The 17,229-nt window shown below is 36.1% G+C and overlaps 4 protein-coding genes across 7 annotated transcripts in view; 1 reads left to right on the top strand and 3 right to left on the bottom strand.

Annotated features, from left to right (window-relative positions):
• Positions 4,573 to 9,629, bottom strand: LOC104749685 (poly(ADP-ribose) glycohydrolase 1-like). The gene is made up of 10 exons (XM_010471362.2): positions 9,328 to 9,629; positions 9,057 to 9,242; positions 8,886 to 8,989; positions 8,604 to 8,814; positions 8,426 to 8,530; positions 8,230 to 8,348; positions 8,012 to 8,155; positions 5,544 to 5,715; positions 5,389 to 5,451; positions 4,573 to 5,312 (listed from the first exon to the last, which is right to left on the bottom strand). Exons 1-10 carry the CDS (start codon positions 9,574 to 9,576, stop codon positions 5,163 to 5,165), a joined length of 1,503 nt encoding a protein of 500 aa, XP_010469664.1. The 5' UTR covers positions 9,577 to 9,629; the 3' UTR covers positions 4,573 to 5,162.
• On the top strand, positions 10,522 to 11,516 carry LOC104753344 (B3 domain-containing protein At2g31720-like). Its single transcript, XM_010475608.1, has 2 exons — positions 10,522 to 10,908; positions 10,984 to 11,516. The coding sequence occupies exons 1-2, from the start codon at positions 10,522 to 10,524 to the stop codon at positions 11,287 to 11,289; spliced, it is 693 nt and encodes a 230-aa protein (XP_010473910.1). The 3' UTR covers positions 11,290 to 11,516.
• Positions 11,786 to 16,256, bottom strand: LOC104749683 (probable poly(ADP-ribose) glycohydrolase 2). 3 transcript variants are annotated; one of them, XM_010471359.2, is made up of 11 exons: positions 15,580 to 16,256; positions 15,240 to 15,425; positions 13,834 to 13,937; positions 13,540 to 13,744; positions 13,321 to 13,425; positions 13,122 to 13,240; positions 12,880 to 13,023; positions 12,674 to 12,791; positions 12,416 to 12,589; positions 12,218 to 12,280; positions 11,786 to 12,127 (listed from the first exon to the last, which is right to left on the bottom strand). In XM_010471359.2, exons 1-11 carry the CDS (start codon positions 15,958 to 15,960, stop codon positions 11,990 to 11,992), a joined length of 1,737 nt encoding a protein of 578 aa, XP_010469661.2. In that variant the 5' UTR covers positions 15,961 to 16,256; the 3' UTR covers positions 11,786 to 11,989. The 3 variants fall into 3 exon arrangements, 2 of the variants coding, with proteins under 2 accessions (XP_010469661.2, XP_010469660.2); XM_010471358.2 differs by lacking the exon at positions 15,240 to 15,425 and adding an exon at positions 14,118 to 14,303; XR_002036054.1 differs by lacking the exons at positions 11,786 to 12,127; positions 15,240 to 15,425 and adding an exon at positions 14,118 to 14,303 and having other exon boundaries at positions 12,416 to 12,587; positions 15,580 to 15,995.
• LOC104749684 (poly(ADP-ribose) glycohydrolase 1) overlaps positions 15,946 to 17,229 on the bottom strand; it is a 5,248-nt gene continuing 3,964 nt past the window's right edge. For both annotated transcript variants that reach the window (XM_010471360.2, XM_010471361.2), the window contains exons 10-11: positions 16,669 to 16,731; positions 15,946 to 16,470 (exon numbers count right to left, since the gene is read on the bottom strand). In XM_010471360.2, coding sequence (XP_010469662.1) covers positions 16,309 to 16,470; positions 16,669 to 16,731 — 225 coding nt within the window. In that variant the 3' untranslated portion in view covers positions 15,946 to 16,308. The remainder of the gene's footprint in view (positions 16,471 to 16,668; positions 16,732 to 17,229) is intronic.

Here is a 17,229-nt window from a genome sequence, read left to right as displayed (position 1 = left end):
TTACCGTCTGGTTATTCGATATACTCTTTTTGTTCTTTTCCTCGTCAACTTCTTCACATTCTTCAACTGAAAAATCTTTTTTTAAACTACCACACAACTTATTAATCCATCAAACTCCAAGAACAAAATGATTTCTTTTCTCATAAAAATAAAAAATAAGATAAATTTGAACCTTTAAAAAGTTTTAATATTTATAATATTTTAAAATTTTAAAATTATAATATTTAAAAACTTTTGAAAGCTAAGAACTTTAAAAAGTTTCAATATTTATAATATTTAAAAATTTTATAGTTTTTTAAAACTTTTTAAAGTTTTAATTTGATCAAATAAAAAACTGGATCAAACCGAATAAAACTTATAAACTTGGACGCTTGATAAATCAAGTTTTCCTGCTCATTCGTTGTTGGAAGCATATTAATCTTATTTATACTGGTTCTGAATCATAGTCTAAAAATTTTCTAGCCGATGTGGGATATTGTATATAGTTCTTTTATTTCCATAAATTTAAAATTTTATTTTTTTAAAAAAATTCTGGAAATTTAAAAAATATTAATGAATGATATGTCAAATCCTTATAGGTTGTTTAAAACAATTCTTAATATAGAAAATTCTGGAGATTTTTAAAAATGTTAATTAGTAAGGTGTTTAATCACTATTGGTTGTTTTAAAGCTTAGATGGACGCCTTAAGGAGCTTATAGCTTCTATTTTTTATTAGTATAGATTATTTCAACTAACTGATTAGAAAAAGTTTTTAATGTATCTAAAGATAGTATACTAAAAAATTTACATATCTACTTTTGTTTATGCGCAACATGTTAGAAATTACACGAGCATTAGCTTTAATATGAATGAAAAACAAACTTGGTGGCTTTAAAGATATAACCGGTATCACAAAACAAAATTGGTGAGCGGCAAAACATAAAAGTAATTAGTGACTTTAACTCGTTTAACTTGTTTGTCCTCTGGTTTAGACCTCGTGACATGTTGGATGTTGCACACTAATACTTTTTTTTTCTTTTTCTTTGACGCATGAAAGAAAATAGAAAAGTTTCCTTTTGCATTCCGACTTAAATATATTTTGAATATCACTAATTATGTTAAAATATATTTTACCAAACAAAAGAAAAGACCGGCCAATCAGAATATAAGAAAAATACAAACAAAATTACTTTTATGAAAAAAAGTAAAGACAAATGACTCGAGTAGGAAAAAGAGAACTACGAAGAACCTAAAATTTTGACCAAAAAAAAAACTAAGAAGAAACTAAATCTATTTAACTAGTAAACTTCCTATCTTATCATTCACCCTACAGTCTCTCTACCAATCAATTATTTGTTATCCGTTCTTCAAGAGAAAGCCATACAAATTTCCTCGAGTATGTGCAAAGATGGATGCAGAGAGTCATTAGAGGATATACACCCCAAGGAGAAGGAGAAGCATGAGGGTTTACTCATTCGTATCCATGCTTGGATACCTGGTTCCACCTTCGTCTCCTGTTTATGCTCCAGCTCCTAACTCTATATCCAGATTTGTATTTGATTGTTATTATATTTGTGTTCTAAGTGTTATGTTATTTTGTGCAAATCTTGTTTCAATTATAAAGTTTGTTACATTCCTTAGGGAGAACAATGGAGCTATGTCATTTTCCTTTTTGCATTGGATAGTATTTTCTCACTTACTTTTTATTTCATTTACACTTCACTCCAAAATACAAATATTTTGAGTCAACGCTTAAGAAAATTAGATCGAAATAGGCCAATCAAACAAACCATGTTTAGGTTCTCTTCTTTTCTTGTTTTTCAATTGCTGGTTCGAATACTTAACCAGGTTCTTCCATAAGTATCCCATTGTCCCGTGTTAGAGAGGTGGCCCACTAGGCATTTTACAAGGATTTATATGTCAAATTTAATTTGTAAAACAATTCTTTACAAAAAAGCCCAATAAAAAAACAGAAAAAAATTAATGTGAAAAGAGCCCAATCATTTGTTTCATAGGGTGCGATGACTTAAATTAATAGATTGAATATGTTGAATGATTATTCAGCCAATTTTTTACCATTTGAGATAAATAAGTTGGAAAACTTATTCAACCCATTCAACCAAAAAAGCTGGAGAAATGAACAACTCATTCAACTCATCTCATATTTAATGGAAGAATGAGTTGAATGCTATTCAACCAAATTCAACTCATATTTTTTCAACTTATTCATCCCTAATGCAACCATTTCCACCCATAGTTTTTCTAAAATGAGGAGTATTACCTTTGATATGTATCTAAAGTTTATTACGTATTGAAATTACACTCTTTGATACATAAAGAGTATTAGCTTTGATATGTATCTAAAGTTTATTACATGTTTTTTTAATAAAAACTTATTTAGTAAAAAAGAAAACTCAGTGGCTTTAAAGATATCACCGTTATCATAAAAAAAAATTGGCGAGTTGCAAAACATAATACTTCCTCCGTTTTATAACATAGGATGTTTTAGAGGAGATTTGTTTGTTTCATAATCAAGTCTGTTGCTAAAGTTGTTCCTACCTATGTGATGTCGTGTTTTTGGATACTCAAAACGGTCGAGAGGAAGTTGACTAGTGCGATTTCTAATTTTTGGTGGAGTTCATTTGGACAATCACGAGGGTTACATTGGGTGGCGTGGGATAAGCTGTGTAGTGGTAAAGATGTAGGGGGCTTGGGTTTCCGGTGTCTGGATGATTATAATACCGCCCTGCTGGCGAAGCAGCTTTGGCGTTTGATCACAGTCCTAGATTCACTTTTTGCACGAGTGTTTAAAAGTTGATACTATCGACATTCCAATCGTTTGGATCCAATTAAACTTACTCGCCATCTTATGGGTGGCGAAGTATAGTTTTTGCTCGCTCTCTGGTTAATAAAAGACTTATTAAAAGGGTAGGATCTGGTGCTTCCATTTCTGTATGGACTAACCCATGGATCCCTGCTCAATTCCCGAGACCAACACTAAGCACAAGGTCACCATCTGATCCTTTGCTCCGTGTTGCAAATCTTATTGACAGAAGTTCTAATTCCTGGGATATGGCTCAGCTTACGGCTACGTTTGTTCCGGAAGATGTAGCTATAATTTCTGTCTTACCGTTGCAACAACCGGATAAACCAGATTTGTTGGGATGACATTTTACTAAGTCTGGTAAATATTCGATAAAATCAGGGTACCATATACTTCGATCAAATATAATGGCTTCCGCTAAGCCGAAATTATTTGGGCGGGACTTTGTATCTTTACAAGCTTTTGTGTGGAAAATTCGTTGTCCATCGAAACTTTGTCACTTTATGTGGCAAGTGCTTTCGGGCTGTGTGGCGGTTACAGCTAATCTAAGGAAACGTGGTATGAGTTGTGATGCCACGTGTGGTCTGTGTGGTTTTCAGGAGGAGACGATTTATCATACCCTTTTCGAATGTCCGTCGCTAGACAGGATTGGGCTTTGTCGCAGTTCCCGATGGTACCAGGCGTTTTCCCTTCGGAATCAGTTTTCACAAACATGGATTTCCTCTTTGGCGGTTTACAAATGTTCCCACACAAGACATATTTCATGGATCATGTGGTATATCTGGAAAGCATGCAATGATATACTTTTCAGTAACATGGATTCAAACCCCCTTGCAATTTTGTGGTTAACAAATGATGAGGCAAAAGCTTGGGTCGTGGCCCAGACTGAGGATATGGTATTAGCATCGGATATTAACATTGCGGTTGGACCCTGTGGAATTGGGGGATTAGGGGTTCCTGGGTCTTTGTTGAGTCATATGTGTTTTGTAGATGGTTCTTGGAAAGCGACAGATCGATACAGAGGTAGAGGATGGTTTTACACGTCGCCCATGGGTGAAGTCCCTACTATGGGAGCTGCCAACCTTCGTCGTAGTCTTTCACCTTATCATGCCGAGATTGAAGCCCTTATCTGGGCTATGCGTTGTATGATTCAGACGGATAACCAATCTGTCGTCTTCTTTACCGACTGCTCCGACTTAGTGAAGATGGTGTCTTCACCTTCCGAGTGACCAGCTTTTACACCTTATCTGGAGGACGTACAAGCGGATAAAGAGGATTTTGTTTCTTTTTTCTTTAGTCTACGTCCCTCTCTTTCAGAATGGTAAAGCGGATGATTTACCGCGTCGAGTTCACACAGTTCCGCACTTAGTTACCTATGTAAACAATGTTCCTTCGTATTGGCTTGTTTGAGCCAATTTGTACCTTGTTGTCAAAAAAAAAGAAGATGTTTTCAAGTTTTTATGCAACTTTTAGATTAATTTAATACTTTATGTTATGCAGTATTATTTCTAATTGGATGAACTTTTTAAAAGAAAACACTTATTAATCTACGTGCTTTTAGTTAAAACATTTTATATTTTGAAATAATTAGTGTACCTAAGTCATTTAACTTGTTTATCCTCGAGTTCGGACCTCGTGACACATTACACACTAATAATTTTTTATTTTTTCTTTGATGCATGAAATAGAAAAGTTTCTTATACATTTCCTTTTGGATTCCTACTTAAACATATTTGAAAATCACTAATTATGTCAAAATATATTTTACCAAATAAAAGAAAAGACCGGCCAATCAAAATACAAGAAAAATACAAATGAAATTACTTTTGTTATAAAGAAGTAAAGACAAATGACTGAGTAGGAAAAATAAGAACCTAAAGTTTTGACCAAAAAATAAATAAGAAATAAAATCTATTTAAGTAGTAAACTTCCTCTCTTATCATCCATCCTACAATCTCTCCACCAATCAACTATTTGCTATTCGTTCTTGCAGAGAAAGCCATACAAATTTTGCCGAGTGTGCGCAAAGATGGATGCAGAGAGTGATTGGAGGATATTTGTTAACACCCCAAGGAGAAGGAGAAGCAGAAGGGATTACCCAATCGTCTTCATGCCTGGATACCTTGTTCCACCTCCGTCTCCTGTTTATGCTCCAGCTTCAGCTCCAGCTCCATATCCAGATTTGTATTTGATTGTTATCATCTTTGTGTTCTAAGTGTTATGTTATTTTGTGCGGATCTTCTTTCAATAAAGTTTGTTACCTTCCTAATGTAATTGGATGATAACAATGGAACTATTTCATTTTCCTTTTTGCACCTCTATCTCAAAAGTGAAATCACAATGAGATTTGTTTCGCTATTAAGAAGATTTGATCGAAATAAGCCAATCAAACAAACCAAGTTTAGGTTCTCTTCTTTTCTTGTTTTTCAACCTCTGGTTCGAATACTTGACCAGGTTCTTCCATAAGTATCCCACTGTCCATCCTTTAGATACAACCAATTCTGTTACCTGTAGCAAAGCACCATAATGATCAGCACAGAAAATTGTTCTATCTTGTAATTTGATATCGTGAGAGAGACTAAACCTGATTAAGATTATGTAGTGCTTCAAATCCAAAAGTGTAGTAAGACATGAAAGGTCTTCTTGCCTGAGAAGAGTGAAAAAAAATGTGAGCAAAAGAAAAGCCATTGGTTGGTAATTAATCAAGCAAATGTTGGAGATAAGAGTGTAAGATTTGACCTGTGATACAGCAAGCCACTGAAGAAGAGACTTGAGCTCAGGATCTCCACCATAAGCACCACATTCCCAATTCCCTGTAGCAACACCAACTCCATCTTCATGATCAATGCACAGCGCTTTACTCTGATTCTTGCAGATGTGGAGGAAACCACAAAGAGCCTTATTGGTCTCTCTGACGAAGAAAGAATTAAGAAAAAATTACTGAGATGTTATAGAATATTGCTGGTATATTATACATTTTCTAAAAAATTACTCATATATTTAGTGTCGTGAGTGTAATTACAATTATCACCTTGGGTTAATTTTTCATTTTTAATTTCAAAATATTTAAAAAATAATCAGCAAAACTATGCCACGTCATATGACGGCTGAGTTATAATGTTTTGTGGCTGACTTATAACAAAAAATAACTGAAAGTAAACGGCTGAATTTTATTACTTGATGACTAAGTTATAATACTTAAGGGAAAACGAAAGGTCTCGTAGATTCATATGACGATTGAGTTATATTGCTACTCGGCTGTATATAAATAACTCAGCCGACACAAACCTTGTTCGAGAACATGTAGCTCAGCTTTAGCCGATGGCTCAACGCTTTCAATCTGTAGTCATCGAGAACCAACTTAACAAGGTTGTTGTGCGTTGTTTTTGCATCTATCTGCACAACTCTACACCCTCTATCGTAGGTGTTAAATATATATTTGTGTTTCTTTATCCAATTACCGGAAACAACAATTACTGGAACTGGATCCATGAACGAAAATGAAAAAGAATGAGGAAAATTAAAAAGTGAAGAACATGTAAATCCTTCACTTTTGAACTAGGTGAAGAACAAGAATCGAAAAAAAGACGTTTTGTATTTCCTAAGATGATGACATGGATGATGTGTCCGAAGTGGCAAGTCAGCCACCAAACGAACATGTAAATCAGCCAAAAAACAAAATTATAACTCAGTCGCAACATGAATACTATTACAGTAATTAAAAAACAAAAAAACGGCTGCCAAATTCAGCCGCTTAATGTTATAACTCAAATGAAAATATGTAACTCAGCTGTAACGTTTAATAAGTCGGCCGTAACTAAATGATATTCTAGTAATTAAAATTTTGCTACTAAGTAAGCCTTCAAATGGCTGAGTTTTCCAATAAGTCAGCTGATGACGGCTGAGTTATAGTATTTAATCATAACTCAGCCGTAACGACATCTCATAAGTAAGCCGTTGTTATTAACTCATACAGTCGGTGAAAATTAATTCAGTCGTGTCAAAGTATTAACTCAGCCAAATTTTTGACAACTCAACCATCGGGTAAAAATTCAGCCGTTCTTATGACTGAGTTTTGCTCTTAACTCAACAGAACTCAGCCATGTTCTCATAACTCAGACAGATTTTATTAAATCAGTCGTAAGTACACGTTGAGTTATGCTTGTAAATCAGTCGTCCGCTCATAACTCAGCCATTTCCATAAATTAGCCGCAACATACCGTACGTCAGTCGTCATTACTGTTGTAGCGCTTTACGGCTGAGTTATTTAATACACGTCAGCGATTTCTAACGTGGCGACGCGATTATCTGATGTGGCAATGGCAATTACGTTTTTTCCTATAACGTGCAACAAGGATATGCTGGGTGTAGAAAATAGACCTGAAATATGATAGTAATACAAAAGAGTTTTGTATGGTTCTGGTAATAGAGAAGCATTCTCAAGAAAATGCTGATGTGTCATCGTTAGAGAGCTCGAGACACCAATGAATTTATTGCCCTTATTTTTATGGATATTTACACTTAATTGCTATTGAATAATTAAGCAATATTCCTTTATACAATTAATTAAAAAAATCAAACATTTCAAATTTAAAATTTATTTTATTCATTTTTATAATATATTTAATTATTAAAATATAAAATCATTAGTTTTAACACGTTTTCAAAACCGGAATTTATTCACATATTAAAAAAATTGATTACTATTCACATATTTAAATTTTCTAAAATAAAATTATCACAATAATCATTATTATAGGGAATGGACTTATTTAATATCATTGGTATAATATTTCACGGGTGAAACATACTTACACAAAATAAAGAATTAAGAAGAAAAAAAATCTTGCATAGAATTAGAATGAAAAAGAGCGGGTTATACATATATTTCATACATAATAATTTGATCTAAACATATTCTCACGGGTTATATTTTTTTTTATAGAAACAAATTTTAGATCCCAAAAATAACTTTACTCATAATTTTAATTTTATTTGCATAGATTTATCCGGCACTATGCGGATTGTTACCTAGTAGTACTTAAAATGTATGACACATGAATAAATCTCCCAAGACTTAAAGAGGAAATAAAAGGGGGATAAAAAAAAAAGAAGAAATGTTTTTTTTTGGAAAATAAAAAAAGAGAGAAATGTTAAGAAACAATATGATATAAGACTTGACAATGTAAGAATCTATTCAACACTACCTGAGGAGGGATTCAGGTTTGTATTGGGAGACTCCTGGGTGACGCAGAGCATCTATAGCTACGATTCTCGTTGTTCGCCTTCCGAAAACATCTGCTTCCTTTGTATCAATATAGTCACCAAAAAACCGAAACGAAGATGCATATCTGCAGAAAGTAGACAGCCATTTTAAAAACATAAAGTGTCAATTAATGTCGTGACAGATTCACTCATGTTGTACCCTGTGTAATGAGAGAATCTTTCTGCACCAACAACTTCAATGGCTTCATTGACTTCCATGGTTGGTAAGAAGAGCATCCCAACGATCAATTCTGGGTTGATCATGAATCTAATCTCTTCCTGTATGTTTCGAAGAAATTATTCACATCAGGAAACTTCACAAGATCAAAAGGAATTTAGGTTTAGGGTTTAAAGACCTGGACACATCCCTTGCGAAGAGCGCCACCTCCTAAGTTCTTGTTGGCGAAGTCAACTTCAAGAGCTTCAACGCTTTGATCCTCGATCAAACCAGAAGTATGGACCTACACACAAACCCTTTACAGATCCTATTAAATATCAAAAACATTAATCTCATCTGGTTGGTTAATTAATTACCTCAACAGGGCAGAGTTTGACAGTAGAGTTTCTCCAAAAGCCTTCATCAGGAAAAGCTTCGAGACCAGAAGAATCTTTCTCTAAAGTGAGAATCTTTCTTTCGAATGAGACAAATCCAGGAGGGATACATAAATATAGCCTCTGGAAGTAATGAGTTATGCACTTTATCTTGTTCTCTTGATGCTCATTTCGTCCCGTGTTAATTAGGCTTCTGCAATAGGTCAACACAAGATCTTAGATCTTGACTTTGTACATGAAATTTGTTTGAGAATGTGTACTCACCCGAATAGTTTGTCGAAATTGATGATTGGTAGATGATTCGAGCCTCTATTATCGACAGGGAACAAACAAAAGAAAGAACATGAAAGCAATGCTCCTATAAGTTCCTGCCATGGACAAAACATAAATCAAACTTTGTTTCTGTATTAAAGTGTTTGGATTTGGAAGATATACCTGGCTGAGGAACACAATGCCATCTTTCTTGGGGCCTAAGACACGAAGACCGGTTTTGGTTCCATTGATAAGGTTGTCTGAATTTAGATAGTGTAGTTCCAAGAGATATGGGAATCTTAGAAGAAGACAAGCCATTGCAGGTAAAACCTCGTTAAACCATCTGATTGATTCTTCTTTCGACATCCTCTGCACCATACCAAAACATTAATCATTCAATCAAATCCAAATGATTCGGAAAAGTTTTTTAAAAATATATATGAGTTTTTGTTACCTCGTCAAAGTAGAGAGCGTAGCCTTCAAGTGATGAAGAAGAAAGATGACAAGTCAAAGAGAGAGCTTGTCTCATGTCAGAGATGAAATCAGAGAGAGTTTGTCCCGAATCCACTCGGCTGTGACTCGGTCCTTTGGTCATAGCTTCTAAAACCTCCACCAAGTGCGGTGATGGCCAAGACAGAGACGAATCTTGAATCTTTAACGGCAAGTAGGGTAAGATCGTCTCAAGATCTTCTCTTTTCTCCATTGCTCCGTATTTTTTTCTTATGTCTTTCAACTTTCTCTTGCTTTTCAATGTGAGGTTGCAGGTTTCTTTCTAAAAATCGAAGCCACAACATAAATATATAGAAACCTAACTTAACACCGTTGACATTTACTCTTTTGACTAAATAGATTAGTTTATTATAACATTCCTTGTAAATCAAGAAACTTGGAAAGGATTATTCAGACAAATTCAAGTCTCTACAGCTCACCACTCTGATTAATTAAGTATTCAAAGGCTATATTCGGTCTGCCATTCGAATTCAAAGTCATAAGAACGAAGTAGAGGAGCATTATAACAAATTAGTGTAGAAGACAACAAAATGGGCATAGAATGAGTTACTGATGGTGGCCGCATAATGTTTTAGGACAATTCGATAGAAACCTAAAATTTAAGTAACCTATTATGACTAATTTTGTTTATTATTTGGCTCCACCAGCAAGCAAAAAAAATATTTTTAAAAATCAGCAAGGGTGAGTTTTGGGTTAGTCGCGCGTGTGGCGGGTGCATTTCAAAATTCTTCACTAAGAAAAAAGGATATTGTAGAGGTTTCATATAGAGATTATCTGAAACTAATTAAAATTATATAGAGATTATCTTAACACTAAGAAAAAAAAGATTTACTAGCGATTTAATATATATACACATTTCACCTTGGTCGCTTTGGGACTATATAAGTAAAGACTATATGACTCCTCTCTCTGCCGCTTGACTCTTTTCTTTTGTATCTATATTTGATAACGATGGAGAGAGCTGATTATGATCAACTCAAGCGTTTTCAGCGAGAGAAGAGAGCGTTTGATATTCTATCTTTAGCCACGGAGGGAATGGTTAGAGCTTTTAGATATTTTGAGGAGAAAGGAAAAAACATCCCCCAACGCTCATCATGCTAGTGTGAAGGATAGCAAGAGAGAGAGAGGGAGGACAACGATGATGATCTCTTGCAGCTCGGGCAAACGACAGAAGATGATTCATGGGTGTGAGAATCAAGCCCCTGTACAAAACCCTAATCCTGATGCTTGTTCTCCAAGTTTGTGCCATGTAGCCTCCAAGAGGCGTGGACAAGTGGTAATTTCCAACACGGTAAGAAGAAGAAAGGCCCCGGTTATAGAAAGAGAGGCGGTGGTTCAAGAGAGAGGTAGGACGCCGGAATGGCTGGTTAACGTGATGAGAGAAAAGAATGGTACGGGCGCGAAGATGATAATGAGGGAGAAGGTTCTTAAAGAGAGTGATGTCAACAAACGCGAGGCCCGTCTCTTGATTCCCTGGAACGACATAGTGGATATGGACTTAATGAACGATGAGGAGTTGGAAATCGTAGACAAACATCACAGAAAATAGACTAAAAAAGGATTAGATTTTACCTTGGTGGGTTTGAAGGGTCAAACATAGGATCTTAACCTCAGGAGATGGGATATGGGGTCCAATTCCAACTACGTCTTGGCTTCAGGGTGGAACAAGGTCGTCTTCTGTCCCGTTAAAAGGCTAAGGAGAGGCCAGAGGTTTCAGATTTGGTCCTTCCGCTCCCCAGACAAGCTCTATATTGCTCTCGTTCCTCCGGAACCAGCTCCAGCTCTGGCTATCGCTCTTGGTCCGGCTACAGATCTAGCTCCATCTTCAATTCTGGCTCCACTATTATCGAGGCACAAGAAGAGTGGCAGAGGAGATTATTTGTTGACCTTCCAAGGAGAAGGTTGACCAATCGAGTTCCGGTTCCAGTTAAAGATTGCGAGGGACTAAATTTATTGGCTGAGGTATGCGAGGATACGACTCGTCATGACTCATGAGGCTGTACAAGTGGCAAATGAGGGGAGCTCACTGGTCTCCGTCACAGAACGGGATCTCGAGATCCGGCTGTAAACTAAAGATTCTGTCAAATACTAATTTCTCTCCGTTTTTTTTGGTTTTTTTTTTTTTGGTTTGGTTTTGGTTGTGGACTCTTATCTCTATTGCCGTGGGATGCCATGCAAGTAGCTTTTTTCCAAAGCATTGGAAGATATGGTTTTTTGGATTTTTTGTCCTTTTTTTTTCTAGGTGTTATTCTTTTGTGGGGTTTTAATGTTAAGTTGACTGAGAGTGTTATTATAAGATTGTGCTGATATATTTCATTCCTTATAATGGTTCCTTTGTTTTTACGGAAAATGTTTGTTTTTGTCTAGTTTTATCACATACTAACATAAACAATAGTCGCCCGAAACAAACAACTGGTTTTGATTATGTCCGAGTAAAATCCTATAAGCAGATATAAGATCGGAATTACAAACAAATTACATAGTGAGAGACTTTATTTACTGAGGTATTATTAGACTTCAGATGTCAGAAACAGACACAGAGGCATGGATTTATCTCACATAATTCAGAAAAGAACATACAATATAACTTTGGCTCAATTGGCCCTCTAGGTAGACAGTGAGGTTATGAGCCACGAGAAAAAGCCAAGCCATGTTTTTCTGCTGAGCCGTTCTGAAGAATACTCAACTAGCTTTTTCCATAGGTCTCCTACAGTCATTTCTTCCAAAGTGATCCTTTCGGTCACCTGAAAAAAGAAACATAGATACAGCATTTAAGGTTTTTGAAATGGGAGAAAGAGTGGTACCATTGTTTAATGAATTATGATTCTAATAACCTGATTGAGATTTTGCAGGGCTTGGAGGCCAAATGTGTAGTATGACATGAAGGGCCTTCCCGACTATAGATCGAGAGTGTTATCACAGTATGGTGGAATATGCTTATTGTGTTTTGCAAGATATACTATTTTAAAATAGAGAAGAGTACAGCTGATCTTGTATTATGTTGCCAAAAAAAAAAAAATAGAGAAGAGTACCTGTGAAATGGCAAGCCACTGAAGCATGACCTTTAGTTCTGGATCACCTCCAAACACACCGCATCCCCAGTTCCCTGTAGCTACACCAATTTTCTTCTCTTCATGATCGATACACCATCTCTGAGAGCTTTCTACAACTTGGTTCGCGGAATCTGATGTACGAGGAACTTGCCTCTATGCGGAAAAATAAATGAACATTGGAAAAGTCAGGAAAAAAATCTTAACAAAGTATGCTAAATCCAAGTTTGATGGTCTTACAGAAGATGATGCTTCAAGCTGAGTATTGTTAGTGTCTGTCTTAAGTGGGATCTTAAGAGATCCATCAATTTTATATTTGCATTGATGAATGTAGCCGCTAAAAGCTTTGTTAACCTCTCTATATAAACAAAAGGAGCAGTTGAGAATTTCACAAACTATATAAGAAATCAGAATGATAAATTGGCTGAAAGGCAAGTTTTGATTACCTAACGAGGGCATCAAGTTTGTACTGTCCCATTCCTGGGCCAGGCATGGCATCTATAGCTATGACTCTCGTTTTTCGCCTCTTGAAAGTGTCTAAATCCTTCTTGTCTGTGTAATCGCCAGCATATTGGAACGAAGGTCCATACCTGAATGGAGCCACCATGAGTTAAGATTTTGTGACGATCCTATAATAAGTTTAGCATCTAACCTAAAAAGATCCTAAAAAGAACATCTACTTACTTACCCAGTATAACACGAAAATCTTTCAACGCCCACAATTTCAATTGCTTCATTTGCATCCATACGAGGCAAAAAGATCATGCCGGCGATAAGTTCTGGGTTGATCACAAACCTTATTTCTTCCTACATAAGTAGTAGAGTTTAGTAGCTGAGATAGTAGAGTTTTAAAGAAGAGAAAAAAAAAAAGGAAGTAATAGTCAGACCTGTAGAGTATCATAACTCAGAGTAAGTCCTCCAAAATACTCATCTGCAAAATCCACTTCAAGAGCTTCACCTGGTTGATCTTCTATAGCTCCCGAGGTGTGAACCTACTCCAATAAAAAATGGATCAAGAGGAGAATAACCTAAAGCATACTCATGAATCATCCCAAAGAAATGGATTCAACTGCGAAGAAGGCTTGGTCTGAGTGTTTCTATGTTACCTCAATGGAGCAAAGTGGGGTGACAGAATTAGCCCATGAATCAGCCTCAGGATAAGAAACAAAGTGAGGATGGTATTCCAGCGGAAGAATTTTTCTCTCAAATGAAACAAAGCCGGTAGGCATACATCGACATATTCTTCTAAAGTAATGGATAAGGCACTTTATTTTGTTTTCTTGCTTCGTGCATTGACGCATATATGGAAACCTTAAAAACCACAAGAATTAGGATTAATGAGTTTGGGGCATATGGTTGTAACTCGTAACTTTGTAAAGGATAATGAGGGAGCCACATACGAAAACAATGCATCGAAGTTGATTCCTTGAAGATTCTTTAAGCGTCTATCAACTTCAGGGAACAAACAAAAGAATGAACATGCAAGAAGAGCAGCAATCAAATCCTGCAGAAGGCAGAAAATATAGCAAGGGGAAAATTAAGTAGAATAGGAGAGAAATGAAGCTTGGTTGTAAAAATCAAGTAACCTCACCTCTAAAACTTACTAGAACGTTACTATATCATCTTTTATTTAATGCAACACAGTGTATGTTTTTGTTTGTTTGTTTGGATTCAAAGAGTATACCTGGCTAAGTAACACAATTCCAGCTTCTTGAGGGCCTAATAGACGAAGCCCGGACGCAATACCATCAAGAACATGATCTGCCTTCTGATAATGTTTTTCTAACATGGAAGGTAATTGGAGAAGTAATCCACACAATGCAGGCACCACCGCACCAAAAAAGTTGGCTGACTCTTCTTTGGAAATTTTCTGCATCACAAGAAAAAAATTGTTTGTGAGTAATTTGAGTGCCTACCAATACCATTTTCCTAATGCTCCACGCCAAGTGTTCACCTTAAGAGAGACAATTTATCAAATAACACAAACAACTACGAAAGTAGATTAAAGACAGAAGAATTGTTACCTTGTCAAAGAAAAGAGCATACCCTTGTAACGCATAAGGTGTGAGATCATTAGCATTCAAGGAGAGGGATTTCCGCATATTCCTGATATGCAAGGTAAGAGCNTAAAAAATGGATCAAGAGGAGAATAACCTAAAGCATACTCATGAATCATCCCAAAGAAATGGATTCAACTGCGAAGAAGGCTTGGTCTGAGTGTTTCTATGTTACCTCAATGGAGCAAAGTGGGGTGACAGAATTAGCCCATGAATCAGCCTCAGGATAAGAAACAAAGTGAGGATGGTATTCCAGCGGAAGAATTTTTCTCTCAAATGAAACAAAGCCGGTAGGCATACATCGACATATTCTTCTAAAGTAATGGATAAGGCACTTTATTTTGTTTTCTTGCTTCGTGCATTGACGCATATATGGAAACCTTAAAAACCACAAGAATTAGGATTAATGAGTTTGGGGCATATGGTTGTAACTCGTAAGTTTGTAAGGATAATGAGGGAGCCACATACGAAAACAATGCATCGAAGTTGATTCCTTGAAGATTCTTTAAGCGTCTATCAAATTCAGGGAACAAACAAAAGAATGAACATGCAAGAAGAGCAGCAATCAAATCCTGCAGAAGGCAGAAAATATAGCAAGGGGAAAATTAAGTAGAATAGGAAAGAAATGAAGCTTGGTTGTAAAAATCAAGCCTCACCTCTAAAACTTACTAGAACGTTACTATATCATCTTTTATTTAATGCAACACAGTGTATGTTTTTGTTTGTTTGTTTGGATTCAAAGAGGATACCTGGCTAAGTAACACAATTCCAGCTTCTTGAGGGCCTAATAGACGAAGCCCGGACGCAATACCATCAAGAACATGATCTGCCTTCTGATAATGTTTTTCTAACATGGAAGGTAATTGGAGAAGTAATCCACACAATGCAGGCACCACCGCACCAAAAAAGTTGGCTGACTCTTCTCTGGAAATTTTCTGCATCACAAGAAAAAAATTGTTTGTGAGTAATTTGAGTGCCTACCAATACCATTTTCCTAATGCTCCACGCCAAGTGTTCACCTTAAGAGAGACAATGCATCAAATAACACAAACAACTACGAAAGTAGATTAAAGACAGAAGAATTGTTACCTTGTCAAAGAAAAGAGCATACCCTTGTAACGCATAAGGTGTGAGATCATTAGCATTCAAGGAGAGGGATTTCCGCATATTCCTGATATGCAAGGTAAGAGCATCTCCCGAGTTAACCTTTGAATCACTCGGTCCTCTAGACATTGTTTGGAGCTCTTCTTCAACAGAAGGCGGCCAAACTAGCGATGAAGACTGAGCTACAAGAGGCAAATACTGAAGAATTGACCTAAGATCTGCCCTCTTCTCCATCCTTACTGCCTGAAAGAGATTTGAAAAGTAGGAGACAAACGTTTGCAAATGATTAAAGGAATGGACATTTGATGTTGCAACTATATGACTTAGTCCGTTGACTATTGTAGCTGAAAAGAAAAAGAAACCCATTTGATTTTATTTCTATCAGATGGCACCAAAGTCAAACAGGAACACGCTTTCCTGAGAGACTGAGTCAAATTCATGTCCTCTGACAACAAATGTTGGTGACCATACACTTTTCCCGGAAGATTTCAGGATAACCCTGAAATTTCAACTGTTAATACAAAAAGTTCCTTCAAACAAAGACTGATTCTAACATTTGACCAAAACCATAACTTAGCAAGACAATCGCGCCTAAACAAATTATGCTTGAGGATAAAGAACTGGTGAAATGACTTTTTACATATTCATGTGGTAAAATGCATAGAGACAGTATGAGGATGCATCAAACAAGTTAATGAAAGCGAATTTGCAGAGTCAAGACCGCTGGATAGTCTTGTTCGTGGTAGCTAAAGATGGAAGTAGCCACGAAAAGAAGCCAAGATTGGTTTGTTTGTTGAGCCTTTGAGCAGAATATTCTAGCATCATGTTCCACAGATCTCCAACAGTCCATTTATGGGAAAGAATCCACTTGGTCACCTGTCCTTGTAAGAGTATGTATCAGTTGCAAAATCAATTAATGTTCACCCAAGACCTGATCAGTACAATTTTAGGATACTTTATCTACTCACTACACACTCAATTCTTAGTAATGTCCGTTTTTAAATCTGAGGAGAAAAAGCAGAAACTGAAAGAGAGGTTCCAGAATGTGGAGATTTAAAAAGCAAGGGATGTTACCTGATCTAAGTTTTGGAGAGCCTCCACTCCAAACGTGTAGTATGATATAAATGGCCTTCGAGTCTGAAAAATAGCCATGACCAAATTAAGTAAGAAGCGTCAAATGAAAACCGCTATATATTTTTTATCATACGAACCGAATATTTGGAAAATTTGAATTTCATTCTAGAAAAATTTAGTGTGTTCTTACAGTCAAAACAAACTCGGCTTCTTTATGTTTGTTGTTTCTGATAGAAATGATCTTTATGTTTTTATTCTTATCTCCTATTGGCACTCAACTTGTACAATCCAGCAAAATTATAATTTCATCAATTTTAGCCGATGATGCAAAAAGGTACCTGGGAAGCAGCAAGCCATTGAATCGTAGCCTTTAGCTCTAGGTCTCCTCCAAAAACACCGCATCCCCAATTCCCAGTCGCGACACCATCATCTTCATGATCCATGCAATCAACTCCTTCCACATAAAAATCTCTGACAAGGTTGTTAGCAGGCTTTTCTCTACTCATTTCAACATCATTTAGTAAAGCTTCGTGTGACTGCATCAGAAACAGTAGAGAAAAA

Source organism: Camelina sativa, chromosome 16 (assembly GCF_000633955.1).
Source record: "Camelina sativa cultivar DH55 chromosome 16, Cs, whole genome shotgun sequence".
In the NCBI taxonomy this organism is placed as follows: domain Eukaryota; kingdom Viridiplantae; phylum Streptophyta; class Magnoliopsida; order Brassicales; family Brassicaceae; genus Camelina; species Camelina sativa.
This window is presented reverse-complemented; position numbering and strand designations above follow the sequence as displayed.